The sequence below is a fragment of the Procambarus clarkii genome, chromosome 69 (genome assembly GCF_040958095.1).
Source record: "Procambarus clarkii isolate CNS0578487 chromosome 69, FALCON_Pclarkii_2.0, whole genome shotgun sequence".
NCBI classification, from domain to species: domain Eukaryota; kingdom Metazoa; phylum Arthropoda; class Malacostraca; order Decapoda; family Cambaridae; genus Procambarus; species Procambarus clarkii.
Genome location: NC_091218.1, coordinates 9,655,435 through 9,671,816, shown reverse-complemented (window position 1 = coordinate 9,671,816; position 16,382 = coordinate 9,655,435). Strand labels below are relative to the sequence as shown.

At 44.7% G+C, this 16,382-nt stretch overlaps 1 protein-coding gene across 1 annotated transcript in view; it reads left to right on the top strand.

Annotated features, from left to right (window-relative positions):
- Positions 1-7,797, top strand: part of LOC123772236 (uncharacterized) — a 195,014-nt gene extending 187,217 nt beyond the window's left edge. The window contains exons 12-13 of the mRNA XM_069311336.1: positions 6,663-6,760; positions 6,900-7,797. Of these exons, the coding sequence (XP_069167437.1) occupies positions 6,663-6,760; positions 6,900-7,553 (752 nt within the window). The 3' untranslated portion in view covers positions 7,554-7,797. The remainder of the gene's footprint in view (positions 1-6,662; positions 6,761-6,899) is intronic.
- Positions 7,798-16,382: the final 8,585 nt, after the last annotated feature.

The following is a 16,382-nucleotide window of genomic DNA, read 5'->3' as shown; positions in this document are numbered from 1 at the left end:
AGCAGAACAAGAGTGTTTAACAGAACCAACTTCACCTACAGTTTCCGAGGACAACAATTCTGATCCACCGAGCACACGTCCACTTAGAGCAGCTGCTCAACAATGCAAACGGAAACTACAAGCCTATTATAGCTCTGACTAAGAGCAAATAATTTACCATCCAATTTTTTGTAGTCATGATGATACCGTGTTGTGATGTCTCGTAACAAATCAGTTACAAGTCACAATGACCAAGGACATTCACCTCATGGTGAATTCTCAGTTACCTTAAATTGTATGATTTAATCATTAATTTGTTTGTGTAGGCTATCAACTACAACATTATTCCATCTAGACAATCTATGACTTTACAAAACTTTAAGACTTAGTAACATAACCGTTACACGTCATCGCGACACCAGTCATTGAGTACATTGTAGACTTTAGTAGTTATTAACTTTAGATGATTCACAATTCCATGGTTTACATTTAACATGAGTTCCTTTACAAGACTTAAAGTCTCTGTCTTTGACAATTACGGGACATCCGTTATGCGAGTTTCCTCCCCCCCCCCGGAGTTATGTTGGAAATTTCCAACACTGATACATTACTATTGTATCATAATACATCACTATTGTATACTAAGTACAGTAACTATTAATTCTACTAAGCGTAGTGCTAACATAAATTAATATTTCTTTATCTGAGCATTTATTGCTAACATTCTCATGATATCGAGAGACAGGATTGCGTCAGATAATGTCTATCAACTCATATTTATTACCAATATGTTGGAGAATTGAATATGGTTCTCTAATTTTATCAGTATCCCATGCAATAATTAACTACGGATAATGTAACTTTGTTGATCCAACAACCGAGAGTTATTAACTAAGATTATCACCAAGTAACAGTTTTATCTGTTACATATGAACGCTATGGAGGAAATAAAAATTCTCTCCATTTCTCAATTAACACCATTTAACGAGAATATGATATTATTTAATTCCCTACAATTGCAACCCTGTTCTCATTAACGCATTACATCAGTAATTACATGGAAAAGAATTCTCAGTGATTATTAAATTCTATTGTGAATGCGTGAGGAGGGTTGAGGGAGAGAGGCGGAAAGACGCCATCATTCTTGCTCACGAGCTGCTAGCGATGCCATCAATCACATCGTGCGTCCTGGGAGAGTCGAATTTCCATCAATTCTACGATAGGGCCTTGCAGTTAATCGGCCTAGGAGCGTGCAATTGCTCCAGTAACAATCTAAGGATTGCTTTGGTGGACAACCAGCAGGTTAAGTGCCCTAGTATTATCAATATTATGAGATCTCTGTATAATTTTTACTGTGCACTGTCCATCATTACGCCACGTGACCTCCCCAAACAACAAGTACGTCCACAAGGAATTAATTCTATTCCTTCTATTGAATAGAGAGGATACAGGATATTTGGTGTAAACAATTGGTATATTTAGTTGAAATTTCAGCTTGGGTTGAAAGTGGTCGTGGTCCTCTCATTTTCCCACGCCACGCTCGGGCACACGTGTTGCAGCAAGTAGCAGACGACACTATCACACCTCTACCTCTCCGTTCACTATTACAGCTAAGCAGCTGAATCTTTTTTCAGTTATTTCTTTCATTAAGTGACATTAATAATCAATTATCAGTCAAGAATATTTCATTTATATGATTTGAGACTTATAGCGCAATTTGATAGCCTCATAAAATTCAAATGAGAATGATTTCTTGTTTAACCATCATATAATCTTCTTGTCACTAACCAATCTATTTAATGTTTATTTGCATATAATTTAGTAGGAATTACTAATTCTATTCGAGGAAGAACCAGCCTCGATGAAGCGTACTGGAAGTATTTTACTCCTGGTATTAACCCCCCATTGTGTAATAGACGGAAAGTTTATTCTTGAACATTAATATATTATACAGCCCACAAAGGTTTAAAGAATAACTCTTACTAGTTTCACTATCCATAGGCTCTGGTATATCAGTCCTTATCCATTATTGTCTTATCTGTTTCCCTTTTCAGTAAAAATAGGGTGGTCTTTCGATTAATTTAAATTAATCTATTAATTAAACTTAAATCAATAAATAGAGAGTAAGCTTTCTTCCCAACAGAGGGAGGGAGGGCGAGAGAGAGAGAGGAAGAGAGAGACAGACAGACAGACTGTACTCACCTATTTGTGCTTGCGGGGGTTGAGCTTTGTCTCTTTGGTCCCGCCTCTCAACTGTCAATTAACTGGTGTACAGATTCCCGAGCCTACTGGGCTCTATCATATCTACATTTGAAACTATGTATTGAGTCAGCCTCCACAATATCACTGCCTAGTGCATTCCATTTACTAACTACTCTGACACTGAAAAAAATTCTTTCTAATGTCTCTGTGGTTCATTTTGGTACTCAGTTTCCACCTGTTTCCCCTTGTTCGTGTTTCACCCGTGCTGAAGAATTTGTCTTTGTCCACCCTGTCAATTCCCCTGAAAATTTTGTAGGTGGTTATCATGCAATATAGAGAAAATAGAGAAATAGAGAAAATATACAAATACAGTAGGATTATTGAAGGTCTGGATAAGTTGGGGAATGAGCGAGATGAAGAGGAAGTTGGGGAGGTAAAGGGGGAGCAAAAGGTGTGGGGAGATAAGGGCGAAAGGGAGTCGGGGAAGGTAAGGGATGTGAAGGTAAGGAGGGGTGAGGGTAAGGTATGGGAAGGGGAGGGAGGGAAAAGGTAAGGTGTGATTTCTGACCGTGTGATTATTGATTAGTTGAGTAAACAAAGGGGATTGAAGGTAAGGTGTCATCTGACCATGTGGATTTTATTACTTTGTGAATATTAGCTTGTTAGTGATTATTTATATAGCTGAGTACAAAAGAGTATTAAAGGATAGGATATGTTTAATTTTATAGACTGGAGAGGGCCTTGATCTGAAATATTTATGTTTGACGAACATTGAACTAAAGCAGAGGACATGAGTTGGAGCTCGGTAATTTGTTTTCCATTTATTTTACAGAAGTCTGAAATGTAGTTGAGGTTTAAAATCTTAGGGAATTTGGTCTGATAGTAGTGAATTTACAGGAGTAATCTAAGGTGGAGAATGGGAGCTGGAGCTCGATAATTGTTTGGATCTTATTTACAGTGTCTGAAATACAGAGGGTTTGAATTTCAGAGAAATTGATCAGTTACTAACAAAGATATTTACTCAGATATAAGATATAACTCAGGTGTAAGTAAAACTCTGAAATATTTTGGTCTCAAAGTGGACTCTGATTAATTTCTGTCATAAAAGTGAACTCTCATGAAAATTGGTCTGAAACTGGACTCTGTTATATTTCGGTCTTAAAGTGGACTCAGACTAATTTGGAGTCTTTTAGTGGACTCTGTCATATTTTGGTCTCAAAGTAGACTCTGACTAATTTTCGGTCTTATATGGACTCTGACTATTTTCGGATTTCTACTGGACTCTGAATAATTTAGGTCTTTTACTGGACGCTGACTATTTCAGATTTCTACTGGACTCTGAATAATTTAGGTCTTTTACTGGACTGTGAAGAAAATTGGGATGAAAATGGTCTTTGATTAATTTTCTGTCTTTACTGGACTCTGATGCATTTCTGGTGATGAAATGGACTTTGACTGATTTTTGGCATAAACTGGTCTCTGACTAATTTTGGTCTTTTAACGGGTCTCTGACTAATTTTGGTCTTTTAACTGTTCTCAGATTATTTTCGGATTTCTACTGGTCTCTGACTATTTTCGGATTTCTACTCTTCTCTGAATAATTTAGATCTTTTACTGGTCTCTGACAATATTTGGGTCTAAACTAATCTTTGTCTCTTTCCAGTCTTATATGGTCTTTGAAATTATTTGGTCTAAAATAATCTGTCAAATTTAGGTTCATTTCGGTCTTCAAATGGTCTCTGTCATATTTTTTGGTCATATATGGACTCTGAAGAAAATCGGTCTTCAAATGGGCTCTGAATAATTTTCGGTGTTTAAAATGGTCTCTGTTCAATTTAGGTCTTTACAGGTGAAAACAGCCATAAATTGATATACAAACTAAAAGTCACAGCTAAGATGCCTACTTTCCCTAACAAAATTTCTATGAACATATTCTCTGAAAATGTTTATTTTTTTTACAAATTTTGGTCATAAATTTGTAAATAAACTCCTATGATAATATGAACTCTGAAATATTTTCATAAAATTGAACTCAGAAAAATTTGGATTTTCCCCATAAGAACTCTTAACAAACTTCTATGAAATTATTTTCCTCATAAGAACTCTTAATATACATTTATGATCGCTTTATCCGAAAATGATCTTTGAAAAATGCGCGATTTTTAAAACAAACAAAAGTTGTCTGTAGAGTTTACCTGGAACCCCCGACACCTCACACATGATATTTTAAATTACTGGAAAACCGACGTCACAAACACGATATTAAAAAAAAAAAATTGTGTGTGAGTCGTCATCCCTACTACTCATGCACACACACACACACACTCACAAAAGCATTTTTTCCCGCTGAGAGATGGGGCCCAAGAACTGAAACTCAACCCCACGTAAGAAACAATTAGGGTTACACCCCTCAAACAATGATGCCACAATCCACGTAAGCACAATTACGCTACACTTTTAACATGTTTGTCTATTGAGAGGTGGGACCAAAGAGCCAAAGCTCAACAATTACAAACTGGTGGATACAACTAGGTGAGCTCACACACACACACACACACACAGTGGTGAGTGTGTCGGTGGCCGGTGGCTGATCGGACAGCACACTAGACGCGTGTTCCTGTGGTTCCGAGTTCGATCCCGGACGCCGGCGAGAAACAATAGGCAGAGTTTCTTTCACTCTAATGCCCCTGTTACCTAGCAGTAAATAGGTACCTGGGAGTTAGTCAGCTGTCATGGGCTGCTTCCTGGGGTGTGTGTGTGGTGTGGAAAAATTTAGTAGTTAGTAACAGTGGAGAGGTAGGCCGAAAGAGCTGAGCTCAACCCCCGCAAGTACAACCAGGTGAATACACACACACACACACACACACACAGTTTGTGTTTGTGAAGGCGGGACCAAAGAGCCAAAGCTCAACCCCCGCAAGCACAAATAGGTGAGTACACACACACACACACACCCACACAGATCCGCTGAGAGTCGGGATTCAAGACCTGAAACTCAACCCCACGTAAGTTCAGTTAGGGTTACAAATAGGTGAGCTCACACACACACAGTGGCTGACAAATGGAATGCATTAGGCAGTGATGTTGTGGAAGCTGATTCCATACACAGTTACAAGTGTAGATATGATAGAGCCCAGTATGGTCAGGAACCTGTACACTAGTTTATTGACAGTTGAGAAGCGGGACCAAAGAGCCAGAGCTCAACCCCCCAAGCACAAATAGGTGAGTACACACATACACACACACATCACTACCTACAAAATCCTCAGGGGTATTGACAGGGTAGACAAGGATAAACTATTCAACACTGGTGGTACGTGAACAAGGGGACACAGGTGGAAACTGAGTACCCAAATGAGCCACAGAGACGTTAGAAAGAACTTTTTCAGTGTCAGAGTAGTTAACTGGTGGAATGCATTAGGCAGTGATGTGGTGGAGGCTGACTCCATACACAGTTTTAAATGTAGATATGATAGAGCCCAGTAGGCTCAGGAATTTGTTCACCAGTTGATTGACGGTCGAGAGGCGGGACCAAAGAGCCAAAGCTCAAACCCCGCAAGCACAATTAGGTGAATTAGGTGAGTAAATTCATGCTCTGAGCGGTGGGGCCAAGGAACTGCAGCTCAACCCCACGTAAGCACAATTAGGGTTACGCCCCTCAAACACCGAAGTGAGTATAACTAGGTGAGCTCTCACACACGCGCATGCACACACAAAAAACATTCATCCACTGAGAAGCGGGGCCCAAGAACTGAAGCTCAACCCCACGTAAGCACAATTAGGGTTACACCCCACAAACACTGATGCCTAACACTGATAATCTCAATTAATCACCGATTAACCACTTATAATCTCATTTAATGAATGGACAAAGCATTTTCCTCGATAACATATCTGATAACAACCAATATTACATCAAGGTCATGTACGATAACAGGTGTCTCGCCCTGTCAATCAGGGAACTACTACACCCCACAAACACTGATGCCTAACACTGATAATTTCAATTAATCACCGATTAATCACTGATAATCTCATTTAATGGATGGACAAAGCATGTTCCTCGATAACATATCTGATAGCAACCACTATTACATCAAGATCGTGTAAGATAACAGGTGTCTCGCCCTGTCAATCAAGGAATTACTAACATGAAACCAGACCTCAAAACAATGCATTTAAATAGGAAAACTTTAGATCCAAGAAAAACTCGGGTAAATACTGGTTTGGAAATATAGTTGTTGAGTTAAGAAACAAGTCTTCGCATAACATAATAGATGTGGAATAATTGGATTGTTTCAATTGGAGATTAGAAATACATGTGAATGAGATTGGGTGGATGTTATAAGGAGGTGCCTCCTATAGGCCAGTGAGCACTCTGCAGCTACTTTTATTTTTATGTTTTTATGACGGTTCTAATCCTAATTTTAATTACTTGCAACAATAATCTAAAACGTGCTGATCGCTTTCCCTTATTACAGAGAAGAAATACAGTTACCCTATGGGTTTGATCCGGATTTTTTTAGTCATATGCGTCACGGGTCTGGGAATGTTCATGAACTCGTGCTGGAAGAAGAAGGTCAGTAGTTATCAGGTTACTTTTTAGCTTTCTAAAATGCAATGTTTTGATATAATAATAGTTAGGTTGATTTATATAAGTTGTGTGGTTTAAGTTCTTATTCATCATCAGTATTGATCTAAAAGCTTTTTCATGGCAGTTTTCTGAAGAAGACTACGACGTGGCGACCCTGAGGGAGGAGATAAGTAATATTGAAGATCAAGGCTATGCCGTGCTGGACGACAACAGGGATAACTATTACTCTGTGCTGGACGACAACAGTGATAACCACTCCGCTGTGCACGACATGGAAGACGACGACTCAGCATGTTATGCAAACCTGGAGACATCCTCAGTAGTATATTTACTGGACCTGGGCCTCCTGGCTGCCCGTCTTGGTCTGTACGTTGGAAGAACTCTTCCTCCTCTCCAACACCAGGATTCCCACAGGAGCATATACGACTCATTGGACAGTGTGGTCCGGGCTCAGGTTGAGGCGTACGCAATGTGGGGCGTCAGTATGGGTGGTGCACGCCCCAGGCCTCACCACCTCAGTCACTCCTGCCACCGCCGCAGCCATAGGTCATCCATTGATTACAACACAGTTTCTGAGTATTTCCGTCGGAGGGAAACACCTTCTCCCATCCCGGATGACGACTTGATGCACTCCCATCCCATACTTGCTCACCAACCAGGCATCATCAGCAGGCCCTTAACTTTCCCACTTCGGAATGCAATGTCTCTTCCACGAGGCATAGACATCATACACACCTACCCAGCACAGAACGAAGCCACCATCATTACCTCTCGTTAAAACGTTGCACGACTGTAAGATAAAACGTCTGAGCCAAAACACAGCATTGAACACATTGCGCTCTCTGCAACAGCAGACAATAATTGCAACCATTGATGTTGACCGAGAATATACACAGTATGACACCGGACTTTACGATCACCGGACATTTGTGAAACAATATCCAACAACAGATATCACACCATCTGAGCCACAAGAAACATTATACCATCTGAGCCACAACAAACATTATACCATCTGAGCCACGACAAACATTATACCATCTGAGCCACAACAAACACCATGCCATCTGAGCCACAACAAACATTATACCATCTGAGCCACAACAAACATTATACCATCTGAGCCACAACAAACATCATTCCATCTGAGCCACAACAAACATTATACCATCTGAGCCACAACAAACATTATACCATCTGAGCCACAACAAACATTATACCATCTGAGCCACAACAAACATTATACCATCTGAGCCACAACAAACATTATACCATCTGAGCCACATCAAACATTATACCATCTGATCCACATCAAACATTATACCATCTGAGCCACAACAAACATTATACCATCTGAGCCACAACAAACATTATACCATCTGAGCCACAACAAACATTATACCATCTGAGCCACAACAAACATTATACCATCTGAGCCACAACAAACATTATACCATCTGAGCCACAACAAACATTATACCATCTGAGCCACATCAAACATTATACCATCTGATCCACATCAAACATTATACCATCTGAGCCACAACAAACATTATACCATCTGAGCCACAACAAACATTATACCATCTGAGCCACAACAAACATTATACCATCTGAGCCACAACAAACATTATACCATCTGAGCCACAACAAACATTATACCATCTGAGCCACAACAAACATTATACCATCTGAGCCACAACAAACATTATACCATCCGAACCACAACAAACATTATACCATCTGAGCTGCAACAAACATTATACCATCTGAGCCACAACAAACATTATACCATCTGAGCCACAACAAACATTATACCATCTGAGCCACAACAAACATTATACCATCTGAGCTACAACAAACATTATGCCATCTGAGCCACAACAAACATTATACCATCTGAGCCACAACAAACATTATACCATCTGAGCCGCAACAAACATTATACCATCTGAGCCGCAACAAACATTATACCAGCTGAGACACTACAAATATTTTAACACCTGAGCCACAACAAACATTATTCCATCAGAGTAACAACAAACATTATACCACCTGAGCCACAACAAACATTATACCATCTGAGCCACAACAGATATCTCACCATCTAAACCAAAAAGGACTTCACATCCTTTAAGCCACATGAGGCACTATATTCTCTGAGGAACAACAGACACCATATTTTCCGAGCCACAGCGGTCACCATGTCCGCTGAGGTTCAAAAGACACCATATCTTTTGACACACTACCTATCATGTCTTCTGAACCACAACAGGCACCATATTCACTGTGCCACAACTAATATAATATCCTCTGAGCCGCTAAAGACACGATATTCTCTGAACCATAATTGGTAAGATATTTTGTGATCCTCAACATACACCATACCCTCTAAGCCACAACAGGCACCACACCCTCTAAGCCACAACAGACACCTTATCCACTGAGCCACAACAGACACCATATTCACTGAACGACAACTGATATCATATGCTCTGAATCACGAAAGGCATCATATCTTATGAACCACAACAGACACCATACCTGAGGGATTTCTTTTAACTTCTAACTCCTTAAAATTAGGAACTAACTAGCCACTGGGAAACTGTGTTTCATCTTGGAGTAGTGGACTGTATCTATTTTATGTTCCCTAACTGGCTCAGTTTTCAGAGTGATCCAACAGAAATGGGCCTGCTCTCATTTACCTGCTGAATGAGAAAATCTCCACTTACCACTTGCTAAAGAGTAACATGTATAATGCAGCTAGCACTGATACGGTTACAAATTATTTTAACTTATTCTTTTGATCTGCCATCTTGCCATATATGAATTATTATAAACAATGACAAGATTATGTAGTGATATGAATTTATCTATTGCAAATGTATTCTTTAATTTGTCTTTAAGTAATTGCAATATATCAAATATTTGTCAAACACTGATTAACTTAGTTAATATGGTTTTAATTTAATGGTAAGTAATCTATTTACCGAGGTGAGGTCATAAGCTCATGGTGATAACCGCACCTGCAATATTAATGGGGTTAGTGGCACAAAAAGACATAGGATCCATCTGCAATTACTACACCATCATCCTTCCCTTATTTTAGTTAGATGCAGGTACGGAGCTCTATCTTATAGCACTAAGACTTTATCCCGCTTGTAGGGCCAGAGCGTGTAGTGTTGTTCACTATTGATATTGGAATGGCGGTGTTTAATTGCTTGGCTTCTGGCTTCAGGCGTTGTTTACACTCCACTCACCCCCTCCCCTTCCGGCCCGTTGGCGTCGTGAGGGGGCTTGGTGGACGGCTGCCGGAGTGTGATGCTCCGTTGGGCAGTCCTCTGTCCTTTTTTGGCCTTGCACTCCTGCTGCTGTCTTCTCCAATTGTGCCGGATCGCTTTTCCTTTTCCTTATGTTTCGTTTTTCTCCCCCCTCTTCTCCTATCTGCTTGTCGTTTCCTGCCGACCTTTTGCTTGTTTTGGATTATTTCTTTGGACTTCTTCTATTTTGATGCCCGGGTGCTTGAGGAGGCATACTCTTGCACCCGTAGAACTGTAGTACCCGACGTCTCGAGCGAGGGGAACCTTTTATTGTCAATTCCCCTTTCGTCGCTGAACCCGATCTCGACGGGCTGACGGTTCTTAAGGTGGCGTTTGTGGGGCGTATACTCACGACGCACCCCTAGGGGGCCCCGGCATGATCGGCGATAGCTTCCTGTTGGGTGTCCTGCCTCTAATTGTGGCTCCATGGTGGGTATGGGGGCACATTCGTGGATGAATTTGTCACTTTTCGTCTCTATGTCGTTGAATGTTTCCGTTGTACCCTCTCAGGCTCGTGGGGTGGGCGACCAAGCCCCCGAGTCGGCCTGTATTGGAAGACCAGGCTCTGTAGCTCCCGCTGCGTTGGGCCCCGACCTTGCTCCTCCTTTGACCGTCCTGACTTCTTCCCCCAGCTCCCCTCCCTCCTCTGAGGTTGGGTCGAGCCTCCAGCCCCCGGTGGTGACCACTTCGTCCCCTGGTGTGGCTAAGTCTTTCGTTGTGACTACTGCGCCTTTTGACCCCTCCCTCTCTAGGGGTTCTCAACGCCGTTCGCGCCCCAACCGCACTCGCTCGATTCCTTCCCGTGCTGATGTGTATCAAGCCTTGTTTGGTCCTGCTTCATGGGCCAAATACTTTGATCTCCTCCCTCTTGATTCTGCGCCTCCTGACGATTTCTCCCTCCATCGGCATCTTGTAGATTCCGTGGATGCGTGTGTTACTTTCAACCCCACTCGTCTCGATACACGTGTCGTTGCTGCTCCTTCTCAGGATGCGGCTTCCCGCTTGGCTGCCTTATCTTGCCTTGGCGAGATCCCTGTTCGGGTCTCCAAGAACGTTCAGATGAATTCCAGTGTTGGCACTATTCTCCTCCCACCCCATGTTGCAACCGGTGTTCGGAATCTGCAGGATTGCCACGATGATATTCGGCATATCCTTGATGCCCAAGGCCATTCTGTCCTCCAGGTTGACTCGTTTACTCGTCCCCCTCGTGGTCGTCGCCGTCAACCCCTTCGCGTTGTGAAGATCACCTTTGATGGTAGGACCCTTCCATCCTCTGTCATTCTTGCTGGTGCTAGGTGCTCTGTCCAGGAGTATATTCCTTCTCCTCGACTTTGTAATAAGTGCTGGAGGTTTGGGCATGGTGCCCTCCGCTGCTCTGGGACTGTCTCTCTCTGTCCTTTGTGTGGGAGTGAAGGTCACTCTAAGTCGGAGTGCACTTCTCCCCAAGCTCGCTGCCTCAACTGCGGTGAGGCCCATCCTACGTTCTCCCGTGCCTGTGTCCATTACAAGCTTGAGGCGGCCGTCCTTAACCTGAAGTACCGGGAGCGTTTGTCTTTTCCTGAGGCGAGGCGCCGGGTTCGCCGGCTCCCGCCTTATACTAACATCTCTTATGCTCGCGTGTTGCGCTCTTCCTCTCCTCGTCCTTCCCCCCTTCCTCAGACTCTCAACCGTTTCCGGGCCTTGGACCCTGATACGACCACTGCCCCCTCCTCTGTTCCTTTGAGTTCTTTCCCGAGGGGTCCCCCTCCTGGTCCTCTGTCTGGGGTTCCCCTTCTTTCAACCCGGTCTGTCATGTCTCCTGTGTCTTCTTCCTCGTCCCCCTCCGATCCTCCTTCCCATCCTCTTCCTCCATCTATCGGCTCTCCCCGCCGCCTGTCGGTGCAGGCGGATGTCCATCGCTCTCCTAACGGCCGTCGTGTGTGCTCTCGTTCGGCTTCTCCTGTTGAGACACTGGAATCCGTTGCCCGGTACGTAGTTGCTGGGACACCTGTCTCTTTAAGTCAGAAGCGTAAGCCTGGCTCCTCTCCTTCCTCTTCCCCGGCGGGTAAGAAGGCTTCGCTTTCTTCCTTAGCTCCTACTTCTGGCTCTGTTGCTCCTTCCCCTCCCGTTTCAGTGGTTGCACCCCCTGTTCCTGCTATGGAGGTTTCTTTGGCCCCTGCTTCCCTTTCGGTTGCTGCTCTTGCTGGGGTGCGCTCCCCTCTTTCTACTCCCCCTCTTCCTACTGCTGTCCTTGACTGCTCCTCTCCGTTGTCTCCTCCTCTTCCTCCGGACCCCGCCCGCCCACCTCTGATCTGTTCTCCCGTTTCCTTCCCTCCGTCTTTGCTCAGTTTACCCATGCCCCCTAACCCTGACTTTGCTGACCCTGATCCCGACCCTGATATTCTTTAACGTGCTCTGTTGCTCTTTCGCCTTTGTTTCTTCCTTGTTCTCTGTTTTTGTCCTTTCTCTTCTCGTCGTTGTCCATTCTTCAATGGAACGTTCGAGGTTATTACGCCAATTTCCTCGAACTCCAACTTCTGATTTCGCGGTTTTCGCCCCTTTGTGTCTGTCTCCAGGAGCCAATGCTTGGTGCTCGTCCTGGTCGTTTTCGTGGCTATTCCTTTCTCTCCCCCCCCCCAGCCATTGCTGGGGCTTCTAATTCTTCTGCTCTCTTGATTCGTGCAGATGTTCCCTTTGTTCCTTTACTTTTTCCTTCGCCTCTCCATTGTTCTGCTGCTCGTATCTTTGTGGGGAAATGGTACACAGTTTGTTCCATTTATCTCCCCCCGAGTGTCCCGCTCTCTCTTCCTGATTTGAAACACCTCCTAGACTCCTTGCCGGAGCCTGTGCTCCTGCTGGGTGACTTCAATTGTCGTCATTCTCTTTGGGGTGACGTTCTGACGAATACCCGGGGTCGCCTCCTTGAGCCGTTTCTCCTTTCTTCTTCCCTGTCTCTTCTGAATTCTGGTGAGCCCACTCATTTGGACTCTCGGACTCGCACCCTTTCTTGTCTTGATCTTTCTCTCTGCTCTTCTTCTCTTTACTTAGATTTCACGTGGCAGGTTCTTGATGACCTCCATGGAAGTGATCATTTCCCCATCCTTGTTTCCTTTTTCTCTTTTCGCCCTTCCCTCTCTATCCCTAGGTGGCAGTTTGCTAAGGCAGACTGGACCCTATTTACCCTCAGTGCTGCTCTCTCTGACCTCTCCCTTCTGCCTCTCTCTCGCGCTCTCCTCCTTTTTCATGACACTGTCTTCAACGCTGCCCTCCGCTCTATTCCTCGCTCTTCCTCTCGGGGTCCACGGAAGTGCGTTCCCTGGTGGAATGCGGACTGTGCTCGGGCTGTCCGCTGTAAGCGTGCAGCCTGGAAGAGGCACCGCCGTAGGCAGACGACCGATTCTTTTCTTTTCTTTCGGAAAGCGAGTGCGGTGGCCCGTAGGGCCATCCGTACGGCTAAACGTGAATGTTGGGCATCTTATGTCTCAACAATTACGTCCGAAACCCCTCTGGCCCAGATCTGGAAGCGTATCCGCAAGATAGCGGGTAAGTTCGTTCCCGATGTTTCACCGGTCCTTCACCTCCATGATACTCTTGTGGCGGACCCGTTGCAGGTCGCTTCCGAACTGGGTTCCCACTTTTCTTCTGTTAGCTCTGGTCTTCATCTTCCCCAATCTTTCCTTCTTCGTAAACCTGTCCTTGAGTCTCGTCCTTTAGATTTCTGCACTCATCTTCAGCTTCCCTATAATGATCCCTTCTCTCTCTCTGAACTTCGTTCTGCCCTGGCCCTCTGCGGTTCTACGGCGGCGGGCTCCGATGGTATTCATTATGAGATGCTTCGCCATCTCCCTCCGAGCACGTCTCAGTATTTACTGAGTCTGTATAATCGGATCTGGGAGTCGTCGTCAGTCCCTGAGGACTGGCTCGATGCCGTTGTCCTCCCTGTTCGCAAACCGGGGTCTCTGGGTACTTCCCCTAAGGACTTTCGCCCTATTGCTCTCACGAGTTGTGTCTGCAAACTCTTTGAACGTATGGTTAACGTTCGTCTGATGTGGTTCCTGGAACACCATCACCTCCTCTCCCCTTCTCAATTTGGTTTCCGCAAGTGCCGCAGCACGACAGATGTCCTGGTGAACTTGGAGGTCTATATTCGTACTGCTTTTGCTGCGAAGACCTCCGTTGTTGCCGTCCTTTTTGACCTGGAAAAGGCTTACGACACCACTTGGCGTTATCATATCCTATCTCAACTTCATTCTTTTGGCCTTCGTGGTCATCTCCCTCTCTTTCTCCGCAGCTTCCTCTCTCGTCGTTCCTTTCGGGTGCGCCTTGGTACCGCTCTCTCTCCCTCTTTTCAGCAATACGAAGGTGTGCCCCAGGGTAGTGTTCTGAGCACTACTCTTTTTCTGGTTGCCCTCAATGGTCTTCTTTCCTCTCTTCCTTCTGGTGTCTTCTCCGCTCTCTATGTCGATGATCTTACCCTTTGTTGTCAGGGTGATGATTCGCCTCTCCTTCAACGCCGGCTTCAACTTGCAATTGATGCCGTGTCGTCTTGGGCCACTGATCATGGCTTCAAGTTCTCTACTTCTAAGACTTGTGCCATGACATTTACGCGGAAACGGGTTGTTCTTCGTCCCTCTTTGTCACTTTATGGTCATCCCCTTGAATACAAAGATTCCGCGAAGCTTTTGGGGTTATTCCTTGACACTCGTTTGTCTTGGTCTCCCCATATCTCTTACCTCCGTGTTGAGTGCTCTAAGGCCCTTACCCTCCTTCGGGTCTTGTCCCATACTTCTTGGGGGGCAGATAGGCCACTCTCCTTGCTTTACATTCCTCTCTCGTCCTGTCTAAGCTCGATTATGGTTGCCCTGCTTACTCGTCTGCTTCTCCTTCTACTCTTCGCCGTCTTGATGCTTTGCACCATACTGGGTTGCGCCTCAGTTCTGGTGCCTTTCGTTCGACTCCCGTCCTTAGCTTGTATGTTGACACTGGCTTCCTGTCTCTCCAGGACCGCCGTGATCGCTACTGTCTTCGCTATCTTGCGCGGTCCTTGCAACATCCTTCCTCTCGCCTCTGTCGTGCTTTAACTTTTACCCCTCCTGCGGTTCCTGTTCCTCTTCACCACCTCCCTCTTTCTGTCCGGTTATCTCGCCTGCAGGATTCTCTTTCCGTTCGTATTTCTGATGTTTCTCCTCGTGTTGTTCCTTCTTTGCCTCCGTGGAGGGTCCCTCTTCCGCGGTTTTGTACATCCTTGACCCGTATCACTAAAGCTTTTACCCCTCCTACGGTTCTAAAACGCCTTTTCCTCGAGCACTTTTCTTCTCACTCCCGCTCCGTTTCTGTCTTCACCGATGGGTCTAAGTCAGCGGACGGTGTTGGCTACTCTGTTGTTTTTCCTGATCGCACTTATATGTGTCGCTTGCCTCCGGAGACTAGCATCTTTACAGCGGAACTTTATGCTATTCTCTATGCTCTTCGTCTCCTACTTTCTCATTGTCAGTCTTCCTTTGTAGTTGTTGTTGACTCTCGTAGTGCCCTCATGGCTCTCGGGTCCTTTAATCCAGTTCATCCAGTGGTTGTCGAGATCCAGCATTGGCTGTTTCTCGTTCACAGTAAATTTAAGTCGGTTGAGTTTTGTTGGGTTCCCAGCCATATTGGTGTGTCTTTAAATGAGCGTGCGGATGCTGCCGCCAAGGAAGCTGTCCGCTCTTGTCCCATCTCTCGTAAGGGCATTCCGTATTCCGACTTTTACCCAGTTATCCATTCCTCAGTCCTTACCCGTTGGCAGGCTTCTTGGTTGTCTGTTACTGGTAACAAGCTACGTACTCTTAAATGTTGTGTTTCCTCGTGGCAGTCCTCCTTCCACCGTAACCGGCGGTGGGAAACAGCTCTGGCAAGGTTGCGTATTGGCCATACTCGCTTAACCCATGGTCACTTGATGGAGCGCCGCCCTGCTCCTTATTGTCCTAGTTGCATTGTCCCTCTTACGGTCGTGCATGTCCTTCTTGAATGTCCTGACTTCCAGGACGAGCGTATGTCTTGCTTTCCGACCGCCCCTCGCGGTCACCTGTCCCTCGATAGAATTCTTGGTGACTCGGATACTTTTGATATCGTTCGCCTTATGCGTTTTTGTTCTCGTATTGGCATCCTTGGTGATATTTAGCGCCCTTTGATTATTTTGCGTCTTTGATGGTGCTACATAGCCTTACCGGTTTGGTGCCTTCTTTTGATAATTACTTACTTACTTACATACACTCCACTCACAGTTCATGTTGAGTGGAGTGTGACACACACACACCTGTTTCATTTAAATA